Source organism: Anolis sagrei, chromosome 4 (genome assembly GCF_037176765.1).
Source record: "Anolis sagrei isolate rAnoSag1 chromosome 4, rAnoSag1.mat, whole genome shotgun sequence".
Lineage (NCBI taxonomy): Eukaryota > Metazoa > Chordata > Lepidosauria > Squamata > Dactyloidae > Anolis > Anolis sagrei.
Window position 1 is genome coordinate 7,812,887 of NC_090024.1, and position 27,635 is coordinate 7,840,521.

A 27,635-nucleotide genomic window follows, 5' to 3' on the forward strand; every position below is an offset into this window, starting at 1 on the left:
GTAATTCTATCACTGTGGCAAACAATATTGGTGACAAATGGCAACCTACCTCAATTTTAGACACCATTTACAACTGTAGGCCTGCCAAGTTTCAAAATAATTCACCAATCTACTTTTTTAGAATTATTTTAAGTTTTAACCATAACCTTTTCAAAAAATAAGATAAACCACAAGATAAGGTTTTGGGAATTGTAGTTGCCATGAGTCCATTCTCAGCCAATCAGAGCATGGACACAACCAGGCTTTTTATTGGCTGAGCAACAGAGAGAAAGAAAAACTACAACTCCCATCATGCTCCGACAGGAACTCTGAGATTTTTCAATGCCCACTCTATGCAAGTGCTGCTGGGAAACTGAGTTCCCAGTGGGTCAGCGGGGCCCTCTCTGGAGGAGAAGCCTAGGAAACTTTCCAAAAAGAAATGGAAGGATGCTGCTTCTGCCGGGGAGTGAGAAAAGTAAAGACACAGCAGATCCTCGCTCAGGTATGGAGACTTAACTCTTTTTTCTCCAGGAACCGATATAATCTGGCTCCCTTAATTTGTTTTGCCAAGCTTTGCAGCTCCCTCCTCCCCATTGTTTTTGGATAATATACGAAATGGCCCATCAAATATTACAAATCATTTTCATTCAAACTGATTTGGGCTCAGGTCTAGTATGCAAACACTTGCTGATACATGGTCTCAACCATTGTCTGAACATGGTCTGATTGGGATATTCAATCCTACTGAACATTGTCTCCTTCCTTCCTTCTTTCCTTTTTTTTAAAAATAGAAAATATATCATTCACATTCAGGGTCCTGTGGAGCCCCCGGTGGCACAGTGGGTAAAACCCCTGTGCTGGCAGGACTGAAGACCAACAGGTTACAGGTTCGAATCCGGGGAGAGGCAGTTGAGCTCCCTCTATCAGCTCCAGCTCCTCATGCGGGGACATGAGAGAAGCCTCCCACAAGGATGATAAAACATCAAAATCATCCGGGCGTTCCCTGGGCAACGTCCTTGCAGACGGCCAATTCTCTCACAACAGGATGCTCCTGACACGACAAAAAAAAGGGATCCTACTGGATTACAAGTGTTTTCCATAGCCCCTGAAAACATGCAGGAATTTCTTTGTACATGATTTTCATTTCTTCCATGAATTTCTACATTTTCAAACGCATATTAATGCACTCCACTTATCCTACAGATCCTAGTTCCATTTCTATTTCCTGAATGCCATGAGTGTCCAGAACAGAAACACATGGCACACAGGAAGAGGAATATGAGCCACATCTGTGCAGTAAGTGAATTGGTGCTTGGAGGCAGCTAAGCTCTTACCTGTGTCCATTCAGCCCAAGCAGAAGAAAGATACAAACTGGAATTTTATTTTTCATCTTGAGAAAAACTCAGTAGTGAGGTAGTTGGCACTTACATTGTACAGGTGGGAAAATTCAATTTCCATCGGTGTAAGGAGGGATCGAGGAGCTGGTTTCACCGTCACGGAAAGGACTCTAGAATTGAGCACTGTGGTGTTCCTAGGCAGAAAGAAGAAAAGAAACACAAATTAAAGGCAAATTATAAAACTGTTATTATTTGACAGCTGAAAAAATTTTTTATTGATGTATTGGTTTTTAGGCCTGTTCCTGGGAGCATTTGGAGCACTAATTCAGAAAATTGCATTGGATAGGCACCATTAGCTTCGGGTTTTTTAAAGATAGGGCTATCATGATTTTCTAAGAACAAGCAAATAAAGACTGGTATTGGCATATTTCTATATGTCAAAAACTAGAGCTGATAGTGAGAAACTGGTGCCATATTTTGAATCAGCAGATCAGATATACTTAGAAAGAAGTCTAATATTTGAGGCACCAAAATGTGTGTTGGTTGTTGTTGCTGTTGTTGTCATCATTACCTCCCTTTTCTCTAAGGACAGAGAATCATAGAATCATAGAATCAAAGAGTTGGAAGAGACCTCATGGACCATCCAGTCCAACCCCATTCTGCAAAGAAGCAGGAATATTGCATTCAAATCACCCCTGACAGATGGCCATCCAGCCTCTGTTTAAAAGCTTCCAAAGAAGGAGACTCCACCACACTCTGGGGCAGAGAGTTCCACTGCTGAACGGCTCTCACAATCAGGAAGTTCTTCCTCATGTTCAGATGGAATCTCCTTTCTTGTAGTTTGAAGCCATTGTTCCATGTCCTAGTCTCCAAGGAAGCAGAAAACAAGCTTGCTCCCTCCTCCCTGTGGCTTCCTCTCACGTATTTATACATGGCTATCATGTCTCCTCTCAGCCTTCTCTTCTTCAGGCTAAACATGCCCAGCTCCTTAAGCCGCTCCTCATAGGGCTTGTTCTCCAGACCCTTGATCATTTGAGTCGCCCTCCTCTGGACACATTCCAGCTTGTCAATATCTCTCTTGAATTGTGGTGCCCAGAATTGGACACAATATTCCAGGTGTGGTCTAACCAAAGTGGAATAGAGGGGTAGCATGACTTCCCTAGACCTGGACACTATGCTCCTCTTGATGCAGGCCAAAATCCCGTTGGCTTTTTTTGCCGCCACATCACATTGTTGGCTCATGTTTAACTTGTTGTCCACGAGGACTCCAAGATCTTTTTCACACGTACTGCTCTCAAGCCAAGCATTGTCCCCCATTCTGTATCTTTGCATTTCGAGACTCATAGTGTCTCATCATCTTAAAAAATATACAACTTAAAAAAACTCATAAAATTTAAGTTTAAGCCCTATACTGTTCTTGGTTTGAAACAGAGCTGCAAATCAAGCAGCCCTGCAGATATTATTGTTGGAGTGCAAATCCCAGCATTCCCTATCATTGACTATTCAGACTAAGGCTGCTGGGACATGCATTGCAACACTTCAACAATTGCATGATTCCCAGCTCTGGTTTGAAAGTATTTTTATCCCATATGGGCACATAAGGCCAGTGATGTTAAATCTATGGAGGGGCTTGTTCAGCACTTGGACAGTTCTTTTAGAGCAAGCATGGGCAAACTTCAGCCCTCCAGGTGTTTTGAACTTCAACTCCCACAATTACTAACAGCCTACTGGGAGTTGAAGTCCAAAACACCTGGAGGGGCAAAGTTTGTTCATGCCTGTTTTAGGGCCCCAGGTAAACCCTGGAGCAGATTCACTGCCTCATAGACATGGGAGCTATTAGGCTTGGTTGATCCAAAATAAAAATGGTTCAAGACTCATTTTAGATGTAGCGAACACTGGTGCTTCGATTCGGAATTGAATTCTGAATCCTCCCCCCCCCCCTCAAAAAAATGAAGAATTTTCCAAAATTTCTGAATCACTTTATTAATGGCGGATGCGATTGCGCAATTTATGAGATTTCTAGTGTCTTCTTAAGAAAATCTCGGTAAACAAAGAAAAAAAGAAACAGCCCTGCCCTTTTTGCCTTGGAAGATGATTTCACTACTTTGGGAAGGAGAGTTTGTGTCCAAAGAGTGGCTTAAATTGATGGGAGATCTAGTTCTTTTGAGGCAATGTGCAACACAAACTAAAAAACACTGAGGCCAGAGAGACCAGCTACAACGTTGGCTTTTACAAATGTTGGAACGAGTGCTTTGGTTCCTCCATGTTGCTCCCACCCACGCCACTCACCCACACACACACTACCCTTGTGGTGCCAACCCGACCCAAACCCCAACAGCAACAACACACAAGCAGCAAGGCAGGCTGTACCCACTGCCCAGCCAGCCGCCAGCCAACCAAGCACGGCTGACAACAGCCCTTCTCCCAGCCCTTCTTCCTTTCCGTTTGCCTGCCGTGCTCTTCTTCCAACCTCCCTTCAACACAACCTCCCTTCCCTTAGTCTTTGTCTTTCCCCTTCTCCTTTCCCTTCCCGGCTCCGGATGACCCTCTGAGCCATGTGCTCCCCTTTATACACAGCAATGGCTGCCTGTTCAGAAACCCCTCCCCTCCCCAAAACTTCTCCCCTGATTGACTGGGAGGGGAGGCAAGGAGCCTCCCAGCAGGGTGGAGGGCTGAAAATTTCTAATTCACTTCCTGAGTCGTAACAAAAATGGAGAAAGCTTTGGAAGGGCGGAGGGACTTCCAAGTTTTTAAAATGCTTCAAAATCGCTTTAAAAAGGTAACTTTAACGAAATTATTACGAGTAACGAGTAATCCGATGTGGCTCTATCCATGCCTAAGAGCTATCACAGCCTTTGGGCAAAAATGAGTAATTTAAAACACTACAACACAGGATTGTTGTAGCCATTAGGGCTGGGCAACCACAGAAAAATGTGTTTCTAAACTCGATTCGTTTTTAGGGGGTTTTTGCGTTTCGTTATTTAAAAGAATTCCGAAATTTTCCTTTAAAAATGTTCGATATTTACGAAATTTCGGAAATCATAAAAGAATTACGAAACAATTACGAATCGATTACGAATCGATTGGTTAATGGCGGCCGCGATCGCACCATACGCTAAAAAAACTTCTGAAGCTTCCCTCTCCCTCTGTTGTTGACTGTTGGTGTGATAATTATAATTTTTTCACTGAGAAAACAAACAGCAACCCTAAAACTTGCACCAGACATGCAGAATCAATAACGAATCAATAACGAAACAATAATGAAACAATTACGAAACGAATTGGAAAAATTCATTTCGTTTTTTAGTTGCTCCTGAATGGTTCAATATCACTTTGTTATAAAATAAAAATAACGAATTTTTAACGAATTACGAAATTACGAAACGAAACTGCCCAGCCCTAGTAGCCATGTATGAGGAGCGGCTTAAGAAGCAGGGCATGTTTAGCCTGAAGAAGAGAAGGCTGAGAGGAGATATGATAGCCATGTATAAATATGTGAGAGGAAGCCACAGGGAGGAGAGAGCAAGCTTGTTTTCTGCTTCCTTGGAGACTAGGACGCAATGGAACAATGGCTTCAAACTACAAGACAGGAGATTCCATCTGAACATGAGGAAGAACTTCCTGACTGTGAGAGCCGTTCAGCAGTGGAACTCTCTGCCCTGGAGTGTGGTGGAGGCTCCTTCTTTGGAAGCTTTTAAACAGAGGCTGGATGACCCTCTGTCAGGGGTGATTTGAATGCAATACACCTGCTTCTTGGCAGGGGGTTGGACTGTGTAGTGAACTCATACCTTTCTGATTAGGTCGCAGCCTTTAGAGACAGTGAGCCGACTCCATCTTAGTGAGGGAATGCAAGGAAAGTCAGTTCAGCAGAGGGGAGGTGTTTAGCTATGCCAGGATTGGCTAGGACAGATGGGAGGAGCTGGAGCTGTCAGTGAAAAGAGGCAGGCAACTGCTGACAGGGGAAGAAGGGATTTAACATCACAGAAAGAAGAAGGGTTTTAAACAGTTGAGGGAAGAGGGTAGTTTTCGAGTGAGCAGATTTCCTGAGGGAGAATGTTTGACAGGCAGGTGTGGCTATAGAGTGAACCTGTGAACTGGTGTGGGGGAAAAGCACACTGGTTGTTATACACTCTAAAAGTCAGGGTATCCTAGGAAAGCTAGATACGCTGAGGGGACAGATAGGTTTAGTCTGTCAGAGGGAATTTGCTCACGTTGACGAACAGATACCCAGTTGGGAAGTTCAGTAAGCTTGTCAGGACTTAGGAACTGTTCAAGAAGATTGTGCTGTGCTAACCATATATGCTTTTGTAACTCAAAGAAGAATCCAGTTGGTTGTTCCAATATATTTAAATAAACTTTGTTCTAGTTCAACTCTACATGATGTCCTCACATTGATTCATTCCATCAAGTCAGTTCCAGTAATCTCTAACATCTTTTGGCATCATACACTTTAAAGGGAGTTAAAGGAAGGGCTGAGGCACAACAAGCTTTACCTCACACATAACATCAAGTTAAATTCTCAAAATCTATTTGAGTGGTGGCAGTAATACCTCAATACACATCGAGCTTTGTGACAGGTGTCCAGTTGGAGCCTTAGAAAACAAAGTCCTCTACTCCGTTCCTTCAAATTGGTACTAACGGCTGAACGGTCATTCAGTCCTGTTTACATTGGTGTCCAGCTGTGAGCAATATAACAGCCTATGGAACATGAGAGTGTGTGTGCTAGGGAATATATTAGAAGCATTATTCCTTAGAGCTCAGACTGGATGGCCCATGAGGTCTCTTCCAACTCTATGATTCTATGATTGATGGGAGATGACATTGGTCCCACCAGACTATTACTCTCCATATTATAAAATGAATGCTATAATAGATGCCTGCACAGCCAGATCCATGGATGCAGCCGAATATGGTATCTTCCAATCCAAAAGATATACGCACATTCAAGGCTAGCTGTGTTGGCCGCAGAACAAGTTATACAGGTTGTGTCTCCCTTATCTGAAATGCTTGGGATCAGGGAGTTTTCTCCTCAGAAACATTCCAAAGGTGCATTTTCCATCCGCTCAGAATAATTACTTGCAATATTTCAGGATCATCAAATTCTGGGAGAATATTTCACCAGAAACCAATTTTTCAACTGTAGAAGAATAATGGGAAATATCCTTTCCATCCCTAGTGTGAGTAACCTGGAAGAGGATCCAGAATGCATGCCAGCACCAGCTGTGTCCTACTGTGTCTAACTTTTATGTCCCACTGATGCTGTTTTGCTAATGGAAACCCACAGCAGGCAGCCCCAAGGAGCATCGCCCGTTTGCTTGCTCGTCTGCCGCCTGCAATTTCCATCCCAACCTCCCCGATCCTGTGGCTGCCAATTCTAAATCAGTAGGTGCTTAAAATGATAGCAGGCTGGGATGAGAGAAAGATGGGGCAAAATTTTCTGGGAAAATACTCTCCTGTTAATCAGTGCAGAACGGATTTCAGCGGTGCCAGGAGGCAGACTTAAAACTGCTGCCTCGATACCAAGCTCATCCTTGGAGGGAGGGAAAGTGTGATGTAGGATCACGGAAGAAATCTCAGCTGTTACCAACACAGATTGCTGAGCATTGCAAACCCCAAAGCAGTCTGGAAAACACAGCGGGGCTGCTCAAGTAGGAAGCATTGGCACTCACAAAGCATCACAATAGGACAAGAGTCCCCTCTAGAGAGTAGGGGAGACTCACTCAGGAGATTATTACACAGCTTCTTCAAACATGAGTGAAAGTGCAATTAAATTTGTTGGTAAACCAAAGGTTTACAGCTCGGAAAACTCACAGCAACCCAGGAATAGAGTATGTTATTTTCAGTTAACAGGGGTAGGGGAAGTTATAGGATGGGGAAAATATGGGATTATTTTTGCATTTGATTGTTTTGTTTTATTCTGTCTTCTAATTTAGTGTCAATAATGTTATTATTATTTTTTTGAATTTAAGTTACATTGCTTGAAAATAAAAAAGAAAATCGTATAGGAATTTTTAAAGAACATTTTAAAATACTCTCAAATATTTTTTGCATTCCTACTGTATTCCTGATTTCTTTTGTGTGTGTGTGTGTGTATGCAAATACATATACATACTTGATCACTTATCACTCAAATGTTTCCCAATTTTGCATATAATATCTAGTCCTTAAATAAATTTTACTCTTGATCTTTTATGAATAACTAGCCGTCCCCTGCCACGTGTTGCTGTGTCGCACATGGAGGTTCTGTGTGGGAGGTTTAGCCCAATTCTATCGTTGGTGGGGTTCAGAATGCTCTGTGATTGTAGCTGAACTATAAATCCCAGCAACTATAGCTCAAGGTTCTATTTTCCCCAAACTCCACCAGTGTTCACATTTGGGCATATTGAGTATTTGTGTAGAGTTTGGTCCAGATCCATCATTGTTTGAGTCCATAGTGATCTCTGGATGTAGGTGAACTACAACTCCAAAACCAAAGGATACTGCCCACCAAACCCTTCCAGTATTTTCTGTTGGTCCTGGGAGAACTGTGTGCCAAGTTGGGTTCAATTCCATCCTGGTGGGGTTCAGAATGCTCTTTGACTGCACATGAAACTATAAATCCCAGCAACTACAATTCCCAAACATCAAGGTCTATTCCCCCCCAAACTCCATCTGTGTTCATATTTGGACATATGGAATATTTGAGCCAAGTTTGGTCCAGATCCATCCTTGTTTGAGTTCACAGTGCTCTCTGGATGTAGGTGAACTACAACTCACAAACTCAAGGTCAATGCCCACCAAACCCTTCCAGTATTTTCTGTTGGTCATGGGAGAACTGTGTGCCAAGCTTGGTTCAATTCCATCCTTGGTGGGGTTCAGAATGCTCTTTGATTGTAGGTGAACTCTAAATCCTAGCAACTACAGCTCCCAAATGACAAAATCATAATTTTTTTTGAGTGATGGTCACTCCTTGTGTTGTGAGACATTTTGTTGCCAAATTTGGTGTGATTTCATTCATTGGTTCTTTTGTTTTTAAGGTTCTTATTATGCACAGAGCATTTTTTTATATATAGATATAAACATGTACAAAAAAGATATTAAAAAAGAAATATGGAATCAATGTAAAACATTGACTACATGTGAATCACTCTTGTTCAGATGGCATAAAAATTCTTAACGTGAAGCCAGTAGCTACATACCTGACATCAATAACTGTAGCACAAAATGCCTATACTAGAAACTGTGAAACAAATAGTTGGTGTCCTGTAGTTTTATTTCAAAAAACCAATTTTAATTTTGATTTTTGAGATAGTTGTGGAACCTGTATCAGGCCTGGGCAAACCTTGGCCCTTCAGGTGTTTTGAACTTCAACTCCCACAATCCCTTACAGACTAACAGCAAGTCCAAAACACCTGGAGGACCCAAGTTTGCCCATGCCTGATCTCTATGATGTTTTTGCAGAACCCCTCTGGGTTCGTCCATTTAACCAATTACAGATCCACCTCACCGTAGTTTTGCCTAGCCCACATTGGACTAGTTTGTTTGCCAGAAGGTCGTGGAGGACCTTGTCGAAGGCCTTCCTGAAATCCAGGTATGCCATGGATGTAGCGTACCTGGATTTCAGTAAGGCCTTCGACAAGGTCCCTCATGACCTTCTGGCAAGGAAACTAGTCCAATGTGGGCTAGGCAAAACTACGGTGAGGTGGATCTGGAATTGGTTAAATGGACGAACCCAGAGGGTGATTCTCCCCAAGGCTTCCTCTTCATCCTGGAAAGAAGTGACAAGTGGAGTGCCATCAGAAGGGTTCCATCCTGGGCCTGGTCCTGTTCAACATCTTTATTAATGACTTAGATGAAGGGCTAGAAGGCAGGATCATCAAGTTTGCAGACGACACCAAATTGGGAGGGATAGCCAATACTCCAGAGGACAGGAGCAGGATTCAAAACGATTTTGACAGATTGGAGAGATGATGGGCCAAAACTAACAAAATGAAGTTCAACAGTGACAAATGCAAGATACTCCACTTAGGCAGAAAAAAAGAAATGCAAAGATGCAGAATGTGGGACGACGATGCCTGGCAGGACGTGTGTGAAAAAGATCTTGGAGTCCTCGTGGACAAGTTAAACATGAGCCAACAATGTGATGTGGCGGCAAAAGAAGCCAATGGGATTTTGGCCTGCATCAATGGGAGCCTAGTGTCTAGATCTAGGGAAGTAATGCTCCCCATGCTCTATTCCGCTTTGGTTAGACCACACCTGGAATATTGTGTCCAATTCTGGGCACCACAATTCAAGAAAGATATTGGCAAGCTGGAATGTGTCTAGAGGAGAGCGACTAAAATGATCAAAGGTCTGGAGAACAAGCCCTATGAGGAGCGGCCTAAGGAGCTGGGCATGTTTACTCTGGAGAAGAGAAGGCTGAAAGGAGATATGATAGCCATGTATAAATATATGAGGAAGCCACAGGGAGGAGGGAACAAGTTTGTTTTCTGCTTCCTTGGAGACTAGAACGCGGAACAATGGCTTCATACTACAAGAGAGGAGATTCCATCTGAACATGAGGAAGAACTTCCTGACTGTGAGAGCCGTTCAGCAGTGGAACTCTCTGCCCCAGAGTGTGGTGGAGGCTCCTTCTTTGGAAGCTTTTAAACAGAGGGTGGATGGCCATCTGTCGGGAGTGCTTTGAATGCAATATCCCTGCTTCTTGGCAGAATGGGATTGGACTGGATGGCCCATGAGGTCTCTTCCAACTCTTTGATTCTATGATTCTATGAACCCTAGGATTCCACAGAGCACTGTGTGGAAACCACAGATCCAAAGGGTATCAAAAGCTCATTTCCAAAACCTATCCAGAACACACTCTTCATCCTTACCTTTGGAGGGCAAGGATCCCACCCAGATTTCGGTACAGAACTGTCCCCACCACAAAGACGGCAGAGTCATCTGTCTCTGTGAAGAAATAAGAAGACAAGCAAGCAACATAATAAGGAAGGAAGGGAGGGGTATCAAAATGTTCTGGACAGGAGTAATCCCATCCCCTTTCCATTGGTATGCCCCTCTGCTTACCTGAAACCCCTGAGGAGAGGATGCTTTTAGACACCGTGACCTTGTCTTCGGCAGTGCGCGCCCAATCCACCATCCCTCGCCAGCCTTTCATAGGGAAGCTAATGTCTTTGGCTGCATTGGCAGGGAGCTTCTGAATGCTGAGGACTTGAGCAGAGAGAGAGAACAGAAGGAAATCAAGCCAACTCTCCCAAACTTTGTGCAAACCAAAGAGGTGAAGACCATTGGTAACTTACATGCAAAATTTGACATACCCGGAGAAGAGGTTAAATTGTTCTCATATAACCGAACATTCAACTCAGAGAAGGAGATGTTGTTTTTTTTTTAAGAGTTAAGATAAGAGTTAAATTTCCACATATAACCCAACACTCAATGCAGAGAAAGAGATGGTTCTTTTTTTGATTAGCATCAAGTACAGTATTCAATTGACTCGTAAGTAAGTCAATCCAAGGTTTTTTGGCTTCTTTTCTTTTACTAGTCTTATTCCTGAGTGTGTGTGTGTGTGTGTGTGTGTGTATATATATGTTGTTGTTCATTCGTTCAGTCGTCTCCGACTCTTCGTGACCTCATCGACCAGCCCACGCCAGAGCTCCCTGTCGGCCGTCACCACCCCCAGCTCCTTCAAGGTCAGTCCAGTCACTTCAAGGATGCCATCCATCCATCTTCCCCTTGGTCGGCCCCTCTTCCTTTTGCCTTCCACTTTCCCCAGCATAATTGTCTTTTCTAGGCTTTCCTGTCTCCTCATGATATATATATATAATTATAATTATATAATAATTATATAATAATTATAATATATAATAATTATAATTATTATTATAATAATAATATAATAATTATATAATAATTATATAATTATTATTCAAACCGCCTTCTTTCACCTACGGCAGGCTAGACGGCTGGCCTCCGACCTGTCCAGGGACGACCTAGCTATGGTGATCCAGGCTACGGTCATCTCAAGACTGGACTATTGTAATGCCTTCTACATTGGCCTTCCTCTGTCAGTGATCCGGAAGCTCAAGTTGGTACAATATGCAGCTGCTCGGCTTCTTGCAGGAATTCCGATGAGATGCCACATAACACCAATCTTATTACAGCTGCATTGGTTACAAATTGAGCACCGGATCACTTTCAAAGGGATGGTACTCACCTTTAAGGCCTTGCATGGTCTGGGGCCGATGTACCTGAGGGACCGCCTCACCCCCTACCAACCCCAGAGATCCCTCCATTCTGAGGACCAAGATCTATTGGAAATTCCCTGTGTCAAGACCTTGCGTCTAACAGCAACCAGACGCAGAGCCTTTACAGTAGTGGCACCATCGCTCTGGAACATTCTGCCACCTGAAGTCAGTGCCTTACGGGACTTATCACCTTTCAGCAGGGTATGTAAGACATACCGGTTTTGACAGGCTTTTAATGTTTGATATTGCTGTTTTTAAATTCTTTTAAATTGTGTTAGATTTTAGCCATTCTTGTAAGCCGCTCTAAGCCCCAGGGGAGTGGTGGCATATAAGTTCAAATAATAAATAAATAATAAATAAATAAATATGTCGCCACTCCCCTGGGGCTCAGAGTGGCTTACAAGAACAGGCTACAATCTAACACAATTTAAAAACAATTTAAAACAATTTAAAAACAATTTGAAAACAGCAATATCAAAGATCAAAGGCCTGTTGAAACAGATATGTCTTACATGCCCTGCAGAAAGCTGATAAGTCCCGCAAGGCATGGACTTCAGGTGGCAGGGTATTCCAGAGCGATGGTGCCACTGCTGAAAAGGCTCTGCATCTGGTTGCTGATAGATGCAAGGTCTTGACACTGGGAATTTCCAAGAGATCTTGGTCCTCAGAACGGAGGTATCTCTGGGGTTGGGAGGGGGTGAGGCGGTCCCTCAGGTACATCGGCCCCAGACCATGCAAGGCCTTAAAGGTGAGTACCATCACTTTGAAAGTGATCCGGTGCTCAATTGGTAATCAATGCAGCTGTAGTAAGATTGGTGTTATGTGGCATCTCATCGGAATTCCCGCAAGAAGCTTCCGGATCACCGACAGAGGAAGGCCAATGTAGAGGGCGTTACAGTAGTCCAGTCTTGAGATGAGTTTGTCTTCTCCTGATTTGCACATTCCTTAGTAAGTCCTTAGTAGAAGGCTGGCTATTGTTTTCTTGAAGTGGTTACACATATAGTGCTGTTGTGCATAAGGACACATACTCTGTTTCTTATTCAGCTGTGCATTCAGTTCCGCAAGGACTACATAACGCAACGAATGCAAAATGTAGGATCTTGGCCATTATCATCAACTGCAGTAACCATTAGGAAAGTGCAAATCAGGAGAAGACAAACTCATTGTTCCAACAGACAGATTATACGGAGATTCTTTTCTTCTATGTGGAACTCTGTGTATTCCATTGTAAATTTTAATAACAAACATATTACTCTGTGTCTTTTATTCAACTGAATGTTTTTCTTCCATTGTCTATTTTCATAACCATTCATTTTGAATTTTCCTAAATGCATTTCTCAAGCACATGCTATTTTTGCCCTTAGATTTCTTTGTTTTCTGTATTTTAGAAAAGTAGAGATACTGGGAAAAATGGAAGGATAAAGGAAGAGGGGCCAACCAAGGACAAGATGGATGGATGGTATCCTTGAAGTGACTGGATTGACCTTGAAGGAGCTGGGGGTGGTCACAGCCGGTAGGGAGCTCCAGTGTGGGCTGGTTCATGAGGTCAAGAAGAGTCTGAAGCAACTGAATGAATAAACAACAACAACAGGGATGCCCAACTGCAAATTAATTTTCCATCTGGGAGGTGCAAATTGGTGAAAGGTCTAGTCCAGTGGTTCTCAACCTGTGGGTCCCCAGGTGTTTTGGCCCACAACTCCCAGAAATCTCAGCCAGTTTACCAGCTGTTAGGATTTCTGGGAGTTGAAGGCCAAAACATCTGGGGACCCACAGGTTGAGAACCACTGGTCTAGTCAACATGAATGGGAATTATCACCCATTCCCATCAAAAATGATAGATCTACTGTTAGGTCTCCATAGGTGTCCTTTGACTGTCAGCAGTGTAAGTATCCATACACACTACAGTGTTAAGGTCTTCAGAGTTTGTGATAAAATTTTGGGAATTGCAGGGGTCATTACACCATTAGAAGCCATATCTTTAATAGGATCTCCAGATCTCATGGCCCGACTGCTATTTTCAAGCTTTTCAACTGAGGAGGAGGAGGAATTTCAGGATGAGAGCCCTATCTTGAAAAGTGTATGCAATGCATGTACAATTGGCTAGCCTGTTTGAGTGCTAATTTTTTAATGAATTTGTTCATGCATTTCATCTATGTCCTCTAGAGTGACTCCATGACCAACTTCTAGTGGACGTTGACCATAGAACATCATTCTGGAGGACCCAGAAATTCTCAGAATTTTTTTTTACACAAAAACTTCAAATGTTTGTACCCCCCCCCCCCCCCCCAATTTCGTATTGGATGAAGATCTTGTGTTGCAGCATAAAGGTTCCACAGGTGCAACCTCACTCTCTCTTTCTCTTCTTACTCTCTTAAGTTCACCATTCTGTTTCTATGCCATCTTCCATGGCCATTAGTGGCAGCGGATCTGAGAATGGTCTACCTATTTCCCTATAGACAGATGCAAATTGATGATGTTTGAGTAAATGATGTCTATACTGATTGGCAGATGGCGATGGGCCAGATGCTTCTCCAACCATCCCTGCACTGAGTGCTCATGATATTGAAGCGATGTGTGTGTTCTTTCGTCATTGCAGAGGGAGGAATTGAATACAGTCTCAAGAGTACAATTCCACTTCTATCATGAAAAACTGGATATTGATTTGAACATCTGATTAAATGCCCAACTCCTTCCAATGAGGATGTACACAAGCTTAAGACATCAACAGGATTCTGGCTCTGTTATGATAAATTTTGCCCCCTTTATGCCAAAAATGTGGTTTCTAAGTGAGTGGTACATAATGCTGTACAATACAGAGATTGGGGCATTTGCATTTGTGACTCTAATGCCCAACATCCCTATTGGCTCTCCTGGCTGAGGGGGTTCTGGGATTTTGTCCAAGTAAGAACAAAACTGAGTTGTAGGTTTTTCCAGGCTATATGGCCATGTTCTAGAGACATTTTCTCCTGACGTTTCACCTGCATCTATGGCAAGCATCCTCAGACCTTACTACCTCTGAGGATGCTTGCCATAGATGCAGGCGAAGCGTCAGGAGAAAATGCCTCTAGAATATGGCCATATAGCCTGGAAAAACCTACAACAACCCAGTGATTCCGGCCATGAAAGCCTTTGACAATACAAAGAACAAAACATTGAAGTTTTGACATACTAGAGTAAAAGGGCATCTTATGTCAAATGAGAATAGTGGTTATAGCTGTTCGTCCCACCAGCTCAATAGACATCTTGAGCAATGACCAATCTCATTTGCCCTCGAGGAACTGGGAAACTGACACTTCTTGTTTGATGTTTGATGTTTTATTTCATGTCTGATATGATAGGTTGTGTTTTTCATTTAATGTTCGTTCTTAAGTTATAATTTGCTTTTATATGCTGGGTTTTATATGCAGATGACACCACTCTGATGGCCGAAAGCGAGGAGGAGCTGAGGAGCTGAGGAGCCTTCTAATCAAGGTGAAAGAAGAAAGCGCAAAAGCTGGGTTGCAGCTAAACATAAAAAAACAAGATTATGGCAACAAGAACGATTGACAACTGGAAAATAGAGGGAGAAAACGTGGAGGCCATGACAGACTTTGTATTTCTAGACGCAAAGATTACCGCAGATGCAGACTGTGGCCAGGAAATCAGAAGACACTTACTTCTTGGGAGGAGAGCAATGTCCAGTCTCGATAAAATAATAAAGAGTGGAGACATCAGACTGGCAACAAAGATCCACCTAGTCAAAGCCATGGTATTCCCCGTAGTAACCTACGGATGTGAGAGCTGGACCTTAGGGAAGGCTGAGCGAAGGAAGATCGATGCTTTTGAGCTGTGGTGTTGGAGGAAAGTGCTGAGAGTGCCTTGGACTGCGAGAAGATCCAACCAGTCCATCCTCCAGGAAATAAAGCCCGACTGCTCATTGGAGGGAAGAATAGTAGAGGCCAAGATGAAGTACTTTGGCCACATCATGAGAAGAAAGGAAAACTTAGATAAGAGTATGATGCTGGGGAAAAAGGAAGGAAAAGGGAAGAGGGGCCGACCAAGGGCAAGATGGATGGATGGCATCCTTGAAGTGACTGGACTGACCTTGAAGGAGCTGGGGGTGGTGACGGCCGACAGGGAGCTCTGGCGTGGGCTGGTCCATGAGGTCACGAAGAGTCGGAGATGACTGAACGAATGAACAACAACATGCTGGGTTGTCAATTTTCATTCTTATGGGTATATTGTTATTATGTTCAGGCATTGAATGTTTGCTTTTTGGAATCTGCCCTGAGGTCCTTTGGGGAGATCGGGCAGAAAATAAATAAATAAATAAATAAATAAATACTATTATTATTGTATTGTTGAAGGCTTTCATGGCTGGAATCACTCAGTTCTTGTGGGTTTTTTCGGGCTATATGGCCATGTTCTAGAGGCATTTCTCCTGACGTTTCGCCTGCATCTATGGCAAGCATCCTCAGAGGTGCTTGCCTCACCTCTGAGGATTCTTGCCAAAGATGCAGGTGAAATGTCAGGAGAAATGCCTCTAGAACATGGCCATATAGCCCAAAAAAACCCACAAGAACTGACTATTATTATTAATAATAATTGTATTTAGCTACTCCAGGGTAAGGAATCTTAAGCCCTACATGGCCCCACCAGTATTGGGCAGGAACCCACTCTAAACGTAGGCATTATGAGTCAATATTTTTGGACACATCTCTTGGTCATTTTTATCATGAAAGAAGTGAAAAGAAGGTTTACTTCCTGTTTTCCTAAATGCTTTCCTTGTGTATAAAATCTTTGAGATTGTAGAGGCAATAGAAGGGAAGTAAGTTAGACTTTTCTCATTTTGAACAGAAAAAAATGGGGGTCAAGCAAAGTTCTTGGCAAGCATCTGCTCCCTGATCCATTTTATTGGAGATGCTGCGGATGGAGTGCTCTGTATGCAAAGCACACGCTCTGCTCAGTTTCCCTGAGCCGTGCCACTCTCCAGCCTAGAATTGCCTGCTTCTTGGTTTTTAGCTAATTTTTAGTTTAGTGAAATGAAAAGATCCTACAGGTCAAATCATATGTTTACCTTTAGTTTTAACATAAAGAAAATATAAAATGGAACCAGCTCAGCATTTCTTTTTCCTCTGCAAAATGAGCCACATAAACAGCATCCTTTCTTCGTGGATGCACAATCCACTTCCTGCAGTGATAACTCCACTAACAAGAAAAATTGTGCTTTCATCGGCTGGCTTCCTTTAGACTGTGTACCAGCTACAAGAAGTAGCCACTGAGGACTTTATGACAAAAGGAAGTCAAGAACTGAGGATTGGTCCAATCTTCTCACCCAGATTTTCAGTCACTTGATAGGAATCCTGGAAATCTTTCATACGGAAGCCAATGACGTCAATGAAGTCTTCCACCAGTCTAAAGAGTTCCTTGGCATTTGGTCCCATCTGCAAAAAGATACATTGTTTAATTCAACTACGGCCTGCCTCAGGGGAGCGTGCTTGCCCCATCCATGTTCAACATCTGCACAAATGACCAGCCACTGCCAGAAGGGACAGAGAGTTTCATCTATACTGATGATCGTGCCATTACCGCTCAAGCAGGGAGCTTTGAGATGGTTGAACTGAAGCTTTCCAAAGCTCTAGGTGCTCTTACTGCCTATTACAGGGAAAACCAGCTGATCCCTATTCCATCTAAAACACAGACATGTGCCTTTCATCTCAAGAACAGAGAAGCATCCCGAGCTCTGAAGATCACATGGGAAGGAATCCCACTGGAGCATTGCAGCGCACCCAAGTACCTGGGAGTCACTCTGGATCATGCTGTTACCTACAAGAAGCACTGCCTGAACATCAAGCAAAAAGTGGGTGCTAGAAACAATATCATACAAAAGCTGACTGGCACAACCTGGGGATCACAACCAGATACAGTGAAGACATCCGCCCTTGCATTGTGTTACTCTGCTGCTGATATGCATGCCCAGTGTGGAACACATCTCACCACGCTAAAACAGTGGATGTGGCTCTTAATGAGACATGCCGCATTATCACAGGGTGTCTGCACCCTACACCACTGGAGAAATTACACTGCTTAGCCAGTATTGCACCACCTAACATCCGCCGGGAAGTAGCAACCAATAGTGAAAGGACCAAGGCACTGACACCTCCAGCTCATCCTCTGTTTGGGTATCAGCCAGCATGTCAATGACTTAAATCTAGAAATAGTTTTCTAAGATCTACAGAGACACTTGCTGGAACACCTCAGCAAGCGAGAGTCCAAAAGTGGCAGGCTCAAACCCAGAACCTCAACCAATGGCTGATACCAAATGATAGACTCCCCCCTGGGCACACAGAGGACTGGGCGACTTGGAAAGCACTGAACAGACTGTGTTCTGGCACCACAAGATGCAGAGCCAACCTTCAGAAATGGGACTACAAAGTGGAAACCTTGATATGCGAATATGGAGAGGAGCAAACCACTGACCACCTGCTGCAATGCAACCTGAGCCCTGCCACATGCACAATGGAGGACCTTCTTGCAGCAACACCAGAAGCACTCCAAGTGGCCAGATACTGGTCAAAGGACATTTAATCAACTATCAAACTCACAAATGCTGTATTTTATCTGTTTGTTTGCTTTGTTCTGTTAGAAATGTAATATAATTGACTGGTTGATCTGACACGACAAATAAATGAATAATAAATAATAAATAAATTCAACTACAAGTCTCTTTGACAATTGCTGGCAACCCAAGGCTAAGTTTCACATTGGACATTCTTGGGCTTTACATACAAATGGTTGTAGGCACATAGGCTTAGAGAAAACCCTGGTAGGAGACATGATAGCTCTTCAAAATGTCACCAAAGCAATCAACTTGGGCTGGGAAAAATCTGGGAAATGCTCTCCCCGCTCCCACACACACACTTTCACACATGCACAACTTTCCCATTAGAAATATATGGTTCACCTACCAGTTGAGCCTCTTCCCACTTGTCCCGGTTGTCTTCAGTCAGTATGTTGCTAATTACTTGCACAAAGTTCTAGGAAAAGAAGATGGTAGAGAAAGCTGTGATTCCATCTAAGGATTGTTTTCATCCTATAGACACCAGGTCTCAGGAATGAAATGTGTTCACACTCAGGGTGTGTTCTTGCTTCCTTAATCTGCCATTTGATTAATTCTTGCATGGGAGTGATAGGCCATCTAACTACTTAGACCACACCTGGAACATTGTGTCCAATTCTGGGCACCACAATTCAAGAGAGATATTGACAAGCTGGAATGTGTCCAGAGGAGGGAGACTAAAATGATCAAGGGACTGGAGAACAAGCCCTATGAGGAGCGGCTTAAGGAGCTGGGCATGTTTAGCCTGAAGAAGAGAAGGCTGAGAGGAGATATGATAGCCGTGTATAAATATGTGAGAGGAAGCCACAGGGAGGAGGGAGCGAGCTTGTTTTCTGCTTCCCTGGAGACTAGGACGAGGAACAATGGCTTCAAACTACAAGAAAGGAGATTCCATCTGAACATGAGGAAGAACTTCCTGACTGTGAGAGCTGTTCAGCAGTGGAACTCTCTGCCCCGGAGTGTGGTGGAGGTTCCTTCTTTGGAAGCTTTTAAACAGGGGCTGGATGGCCATCTGTCAGGGGTGATTTGAATGCAATATTCCTGCTTCTTGGCATCATTATTTTTGCTGTGATTCCCCCCCCCCCCACCCACCCACCCACCCACCCAACAGACCAACAGCTGAGTATCTCACCCACTAGCTCACCTGAACATCACTGGGGTTTGGACTATAATAGGCCCTGCGGAAGATCTCGGTCATGTTCCTGAGTACATCAAAGGTTGAAAGAAGATCCCCACTGTAGCTGGTTCCATCCTGAGAGATCTCAACCAGGTTTTGCAAGACCTCTGATATCCCGTCTCCTATCAGACCCCTCTGGGCTTTTGACAGATGCTCCCTTGTCTAGCAAGAGAACAAAAAAAAAAGACAACTCATCAGAATAAATATCAAAATATTAACCTGTAAGCATCTCAAAATCTTGAAAGGAAGAACAGATCATGTAAACACTTGGGACCACCTGGAGAATGACACTGCAGGTAAGGAAGCTCTTGGATAGCCTCTTCAAACAGGTTGGGCAAAAGGCACTATGCACTGGAATGCACAGATGGTTAGAGATGGGGCTATTTAAGGATGGTCCACCCTTCTACATATCACTTTAGCTTTGGTTTATGACATCCCCCCCCCCCCCCCAACTTTGCTGGTTGCTTGAGGGCCCGATAGGAAATTCCTCCTCTTTATCTGTTTTTGTTTGCCTTTCCCATATTATATCTGGGGGACTCTGATGATTAATTATGGGTGGTGTCAATAAATAGGTTTCCCCTGCAAGCATCAGAGGGAGAATATAAAAGTCGAGTATACCTTGGCACTCCCTGGGGCAACCTGTGACCTGAAGGCTATGAAATAGCCAGCCCTTGGGTCTAACTTGAAGGGTTTTCTCCCTTTTATGAAGTTCTGGGACTTGGGAGAGAGTGCCCTAGGTTTGCCTTCCAGTAGCACTAGATTACTTTTGGGGGTCCAGTGTATTGCCAAGGAAAGGATGAGAAGGTAGCCATAACTTAACACGGTCTATCTGGATCTGCTTTTTGCTCATCCCCCCCACACTCCAATCTGAACTCAATAGATGCATCCATGGCAGCAACACAGGCATGATCCATTTCCTTCTCCTTCTCTAGTCAGCACAAGGAAAGGGTTATAGAAATACATATATGAACCATGTGTGTATGTGCAGGTTTTATGGCTGAAATGGACTCAATCCACCCATCCAGACAGCCCCAAAGCCTGGAATTATTCCAGAATTTCCTACAAACTCTAGAACAGTGTTTCTCAACCTGGGGTTTGGGACCCCTGGGGGGGGGTCACAAGGGGGCGCCAGAGAGGTCACCAAAGATCATCAGAAAACACATTTTTTTCTGTTGCTCATGGGGGTTCTGTGTGGAAAGTTTGGCCCAATTCATAAGTTGGTGGGGATCATAAGTGAACTATAAATCCCAGCAGCTACAACTCCCAAATGTCAAGTCTCATTTCCCCGAACTCCTTCAGTGTTCACATTTGGGCATAATGAGGATCTGTGCCAAGTTTGGTACAGATCTATCATTGTTTGAGTCCACAGTGCTCTCTAGATGTAGGTGAACTACAACTCCCAAACTCAAGGTCAATGCCCACCAAACCCTTCAAGTATTTTCTATTGGTCATGGGATTTCTGTGTGCTATGGTTCAATTCCATAGTTGGTGGAGTTAAGAATGCTCTTGATTGTAGGTGAACTATAAATCCCAGCAACTATAACTCCCAAATGACAAAATCAACCCCATCAGTATTCAAATTTGGGCATATTAGGTATTTGTGCCAAATTTGATCCAGTGAATGAAAACACATCCTGCATACTGGATATTTACATTCCGATTCATAACAGGAGGAAAATTACAGCTATGAAGTAGCAACAAAATTGATGTTATGGTTGGGGGTCACCACAACATAAGGAACTGTATTTAGGGGTCACGGCATTAGAAAGTTTGAGAAACACTGCTCTAGAAACACTCCCCCAACCTTTTTTGTATGGGGAAAAGATGGATTGAGGGCAGCACTTGATCTGGGGTATTTTTATTGTTGTTTACTAGTGTAGACAACAATAATCTAGGTCCACCTTATCCATCTAGTTACCAATATGACCCTGAACTGAAGAATACTCACTCCAAAAGCACTTCTACTACTATCTTTCCATTTTAACTGCTGTGTTTGTAGCCTATAGAATCCTGGTGTCTGCATTTTAGATTTTGAATTTTTAGTCAGGGACTTCTGGTTCCTCACTAAACCATTTCCATAGGATACATCCATGGTAGGAATTATAATGCTACACTTGTGAATTGTGAAAGGGTTCCCATTCTAGATTTGTCAAATCTCTGATTCAGATTCAACACTCACCATCATCTGTATGTTCCTGTAGTCAATGGAAACACATTTGACGTATGTTGGAATTGTCCAATAGGCAATGCCTTCTTCATCTAGCAAACACCTCCGCAAGATCAGTCCTGTGAAAAAGCAGAAAGAGCATAACCAGGAACAATATATTCAGGGTGGTGAAACAAAGGTTTCCTTATTATTATTATTATTATTATTATTATTATTATTATTGCAAACTTAGCTATATATCACCTTTTCCCTAAAAGATGGGCCGAAACTAACAAAATGAAGTTCAACAGTGACAAATGCAAGATACTCCACTTTGGCAGGAAAAACGAAATGCAAAGACAAAGAATAGGGGACAATGCCTGGCTCGAGAGCAGTACGTGTGAAAAAGATCTTGGAGTCCTCGTGGACAACAAGTTAAACATGAGCCAACAATGTGATGTGGTGGCAAAAAAAGCCAATGGGATTTTAGCCTGCATCAATAGGAGCATAGTGTCTAGATCTAGGGAAGTCATGCTCCCCATGCTCTATTCTGCTCTGGTTAGACCACACCTGGAATATTGTGTCCAATTCTGGGCACCACAATTCAAGAGAGATATTGACAAGCTGGAATGTGTCCAGAGGAGAGCGACTAAAACGATCAAGGGTCTGGAGAACAAGCCCTATGAGGAGCGGCTTAAGGAGCTAGCATGTTTAGCCTGAAGAAGAGAAGGCTGAGGGGGGATATGATAGCCATGTATAAATATGTGAGAGGAAGCCACAGGGAGGAGGAGGGAGCAAGTTTGTTTTCTGCTTCCCTGGAGACTAGGACGCGGAACAATGGCTTCAAACTACAAGAGAGGAGATTCCATCTGAACATGAGGAAGAACTTCCTGACTGTGAGAGCCGTTCAGCAGTGGAACTCTCTGCCCCGGAGTGTGGTGGAGGCTCCTTCTTTGGAAGCTTTTAAACAGAGGCTGGATGGCCATCTGTCAGGGGTGATTTGAATGCAATATTCCTGCTTCTTGGCAGAATGGGGTTGGACTGGATGGCCCATGAGGTCTCTTCCAACTCTTTGATTCTATGATTCTATGATCAGGGCTCAAGGTGGTTCATTATAGTTTCCTTATGTAATCCTTCCACTAGTCAAAACCTATCTCAAAATAAACTCAGGACCACATATTCTCGAGTGAAAAAAAATCACTGCATTGTGCCTGAATTGTGGGATGTATCATCATAATCACAACAACAATAACAACAACAATGCACACTGTTTCCACTGTGCATTGAGATCTTCCATGGGGAGAAATGATCAAGTACAGATGAGTAGACTAGGCTCTGTAGCTGAGTATATGAATCTCTTAAGTAAACTATAATTCCAAGGATTCCAGAGAATGAAGTTAGAATGTATTGTCGAAGGCTTTCATGGCTGGAATCACTAGGTTCTTGTGGGTTTTTTCGGGCTATAGGGCCATGTTCTAGAGGCATTTCTCCTGACGTTTTGCCTGCATCTATGGTAAGCATCCTCAGAGGTAGTGAGGTGAGGATGCTTGCCATTGATGCAGGTGAAACGTCAGGAGAAGTGCCTCTAGAACATGGCCCTATAGCCCGAAAAAACCCACAAGAACCTAGAAGTTAGAATGATTAAAGGAGTATGATAATTGCATACCTCCAGATTGGATTACTGTAATACACTCTACATGGGGCTGCCCTTGAAGACGGCTCGGAAATTTCAATTGGTACAATGGGCGAAAGCCAGGTTAGGTTCTTGTGGGTTTTTTTGGGCTATAGGGCCATGTTCTAGAGGCATTTTTTCCTGACGAAAGCCAGGTTACTAACTGGAGCGACTTACAGCGAGTGGTCAACCCCCCCCCCCCCCCCCCCCGTTTAAGGAGCTCCATTGGCTGCCATTCATTTTCCGGTCCCAATTCAAAGTGCAGGCTCTTACCTGCAAAGCCCTGAACGATTTAGTACCCACCTATCTGCATTTCTGTGTACGAACCCACACGATCTCTTCGATCATCTGGAGAGGCCCTGCTCTTGCTCCCACCCCCTTCACAGGCGAGAGAAAGGGCCTTCTCTATGGTGGCCCCTCCGACTCTGGAACTCACTTCCCATGGATATCAGGTAAGCCCCCACATTGGCAGTCTTTAGGAGGACCCTGAAAACATGGCTGTTCCAGTGTGCCTTCTCTGAATAAAGGAAACAGTTCCATGCAAAATGTCCTCAGAAGCACTTTAACTACCCGTTGGGTTGCTCTCCCTACATTTCCTTTAGAACTCTGTTCACGCCCAGTGTTTATTTTTAAATTTTTAAACTATTGCATCTGGCCCGGCCATAGGTTTTTTAATTTCTCTTTGTTATTGTCTATATGTGAGTTATATTAATTGTATTGTTTTATTTGCTTATTGCTTTGTTGTTTTTACTGATGTGTTGTTGGGCTTGGCCTCAAGTAAGCTGCCCCAAGTCCCCTTGGGGAGATGGTGGAGGGTTATAAATAAAGTATTATTATTATTATTATTATTATTATTATTATTATTATATCTGTGGCGTGAAGATCCAAACAGCGATGGGCCAAAGCTAACAAAATGAAGTTCAACAGTGACAAATGCAAGATACTCCACTTTGGCAGGAAAAACGAAATGCAAAGATACAGACTGGGGGACAATGCCTGGCTTGAGAGCAGTACGTGTGAAAAAGATCTTGGAGTCCTCGTGGACAACAAGTTAAACATGAGCCAACAATGTGATGTGACAGCAAAAAAAGCCAATGGGATTTTGGCCTGCATCAAGAGGAGCCTAGTGTCTAGATCTAGGGAAGTAATGCTACCCCTCTATTCTGCTTTGGTTAGACCACACCTGGAATATTGTGTCCAATTCTGGGCACCACAATTCAAGAGAGATATTGACAAGCTGGAATGTGTCCAGAGGAGAACGACTAAAACGATCAAGGGTCTGGAGAACAAGCCCTATGAGGAGCGGCTTAAGGAGCTGGGCATGTTTAGCCTGAAGAAGAGAAGGCTAAGAGGAGATTATTATTATTATTATATCTGTGGTGTGAAGATCCAAACAGCAAATGCTAAATGTTTCCCAAATGGCAAATCTCAGGACTCCTAAACAGAAAGAATTCAAGTGGTATTAAACCAATGTGTTTGTGTAAAACCAATCATCTCAAATGTAGTGGTTGCTCTTTCAGTGAACAATATCTGCATAGCTGTTGACAGTACATTTGTGTTTTCCCCACCTTGGACCTCAGAAAAAAATGACAGTACAGTGATTATAGGTGGACACTAGGCTTGGGCGGTTTCGTTCGTTAATTTCTTAATTCGTTATTAATTCGTATTTAAATTAGCTTACGATCCGATATTGAGCCATGCAGGAATAGTGTGAGGAGTAATTAAGAATCAAAACAATTTTTCCAATTTTCGTAATTATTTCGTAATTATTTCTGTAATATAATATAATAATATATAATATATAATGCAATATATTATAATAATATAATATACAATAATATAATATAATAATATATAATATATATAATATAATAATATATAATATAATAATATTATAGTAATATAATATAATATAATAATATATAACATAATAATATTATAATAATATACAATATAATATATATAATATACTACATTATAATAATATAATATACAATAATATAATATAATAATATTATAAAAATATAATATAATATAATAATATAATATATAATATAATATATAATAATATAATAATATTATAATAATATATAATCTAATATATATAATATAATATATTATAATTATGTAATATACAATAATATAATATAATAATATTATAATAATATAATATAATAATATATAATATAATAATATTTTAATAATATAATATATAATAATATAATATAATATAATATAGTTGTTGTTTGTTTTATCACACCAACAGTCAACAACAGAGGGAGAGGGAAGCTTCAGAAGTTCCCCCTGTCCCATTTGGAGTTTTTTTTTTTTAGCATATTGCGCAATCGCGTCCGCCATTAACGAATCAATTCGAAATTTCCGAAATTTCATAAATTTCGAAATTTTTTAAAGAAAAAATTCGGAATTCTTTAAAAAAACGAAACACAATGGACCCCCTAAAAACAAAACGAGTTTAGAAACAATTTTTTCCGTTGTTACCCAAGCCTAGTGGACACACATCACTTGCTCCAGAACCACGTGGGAGAATCTCAAACCAGGAGGAAAATATCCAGCAGCAGCAATGCCAGCTTCCTTCGAAATCAAATAGCAGCTATTCATCACCTTATCAAGACCTGAACTGTGTATCCTCCATTATCCTTGTCTCTTTTAATTTGGACTGATGTGTTGCTTTGGCAACTCCTTTATGTTGTGGAAACCTGCCTTTCCCAAAGGGTTGGAATACACAAGTTAAAATTGTGCTGGTGGAACGAGAGAATCTATGCGGCCACTTTGCTGCCTTCTCCCCCAACAAGTCCTTGGAGTGGACCCAAGCTTTCTTCATCAAGAGCTTCTAGAGGTCAGTTTCCATTAGGTTCACACAGCTAGCCTTCCCATTTGAAGCCACTTTGGCAATTCATCTTCAGACACGGTTCCTTTAGGCCAGCTGCTCTCCTGGCACCTCTTCCAAGCTTAGATGTCCAGTGAAGACAGCTCCTGCCGTTCTGACATAAAGAGGCCAAAAGAGTCCAGTTGGAATCCTTGTTGAAACCCCGGGAACCAAAATGTACTCGTCTGGTTTTCTTCTGGAACAAAGAACCTAATGATCGATTCTTTCACATGGTTTTGAAATTGTTGCCAATGAGCTACTGTATGTTTTTAGCAGTTTGAATTTTGTATCGAGTGAGCACCGGTAATATTGATCCAGCCCTTGGCTGACTTCCACAAGAGCCAGGAGTTATGGACCCCTTAAATATTTCCTTCTGGATTTGAAACAGCAAGCAAGCTTTCCCATAATTAGACAGGTTGGCTGTGAAGTTTGCCATACAAAAATATTTTGAACAGAATAAAGGGTGAGATTGTCCAATGGAAAACAATTTAAAATCTCTATATATCTAAAACTATGAATATTAGTGTTTTGGCAATGAGATACCATCTCACCACACTAAAACAGTGGATGTGGCTCTTAATGAGACATGCCGCATTATCACAGGGTGTCTGTGCCCTACACCACTGGAGAAATTACACTGCTTAGCCGGTATTGCACCACCTGACATCCACCGGGAAGTTGCAGCCAATATTTATTTTTTACTTATTTATTTACTTTGCTTATATACCGCTGTTCTCAGCCCAGGGGCGACTCACAGCGGTGTACAACAGAGAAAAAACAAGGTTCAAAATGCAAGACACAATATAAAAACAATCCACAAACCATCATTAACATAAACATCATCATCAAAAACATCATCATTACTACAAAAGCCATTCTGCGTCGTCTCATCGTCAAAACCACAATCCAGTATCATTTTCCGTTGTTCCATTCCTATAGTCAATTACCAATCATTACACTACTTGTTCGAACACCTTCTTGAACAGCCAAGTCTTTAATTTCCTGCGGAATATCATCAGGGAAGGGGCCAGTCTGATCTCCACGGGAAGGGTGTTCCACAGCCGAGGAGCCACCACCGAGAAGGCCCTATATCTCGTCCCTGCCAGCCGTGCCTGTGAAGCAGGTGGGACCGAGAGCAGGGCCTCCCTGGACAATCTCAAGGTCCTGGTGGGCTCATAGGACGAGATGCGGTCAGATAGGTATCTTGGACCGGAACTGTTTAGGGCTTTATAGGCCAATGCCAGCACCTTGAATTGAGCCCGGTAGCAAATCGGTAGCAATAGTGAAAGGACCAAGGCAGTGACATCTCCAGCTCATCCCCTGGTTGGGTATCAGCCAGCACGTCAATGACTTAAATAAAGAAATAGTTTTCTTAGATCTACAGAGACACTCGCTGGAACACCTCAGCAAGCGAGAGTTCAAAAGTGACAGGCTCAAACCCAGCACCTCAATCCGTGGGTGATACCAGATGAGAGACTCCCCCCTGGGCACACAGAAGACTGGGCGACTTGGAAGGCGCTGAACAGACTGTGCTCTGGCACCATGACATGCAGAGCCAATCTTAAGAAATGGGGCCACAAAGTGGAATCCACGACATGCAAGTGTGGAGAAGAGCA

General features: G+C 42.6%; 1 protein-coding gene across 1 annotated transcript in view; it reads right to left on the reverse strand.

Annotated features, from left to right (window-relative positions):
• ADGRB1 (adhesion G protein-coupled receptor B1) overlaps positions 1-27,635 on the reverse strand; it is a 568,132-nt gene that overhangs the window by 210,116 nt on the left and 330,381 nt on the right. The window contains exons 10-16 of the mRNA XM_067467249.1: positions 21,494-21,600; positions 19,282-19,476; positions 18,487-18,555; positions 16,854-16,962; positions 10,362-10,505; positions 10,169-10,244; positions 1,408-1,510 (exon numbers count right to left, since the gene is read on the reverse strand). Coding sequence (XP_067323350.1) covers positions 1,408-1,510; positions 10,169-10,244; positions 10,362-10,505; positions 16,854-16,962; positions 18,487-18,555; positions 19,282-19,476; positions 21,494-21,600 — 803 coding nt within the window. The remainder of the gene's footprint in view (positions 1-1,407; positions 1,511-10,168; positions 10,245-10,361; positions 10,506-16,853; positions 16,963-18,486; positions 18,556-19,281; positions 19,477-21,493; positions 21,601-27,635) is intronic.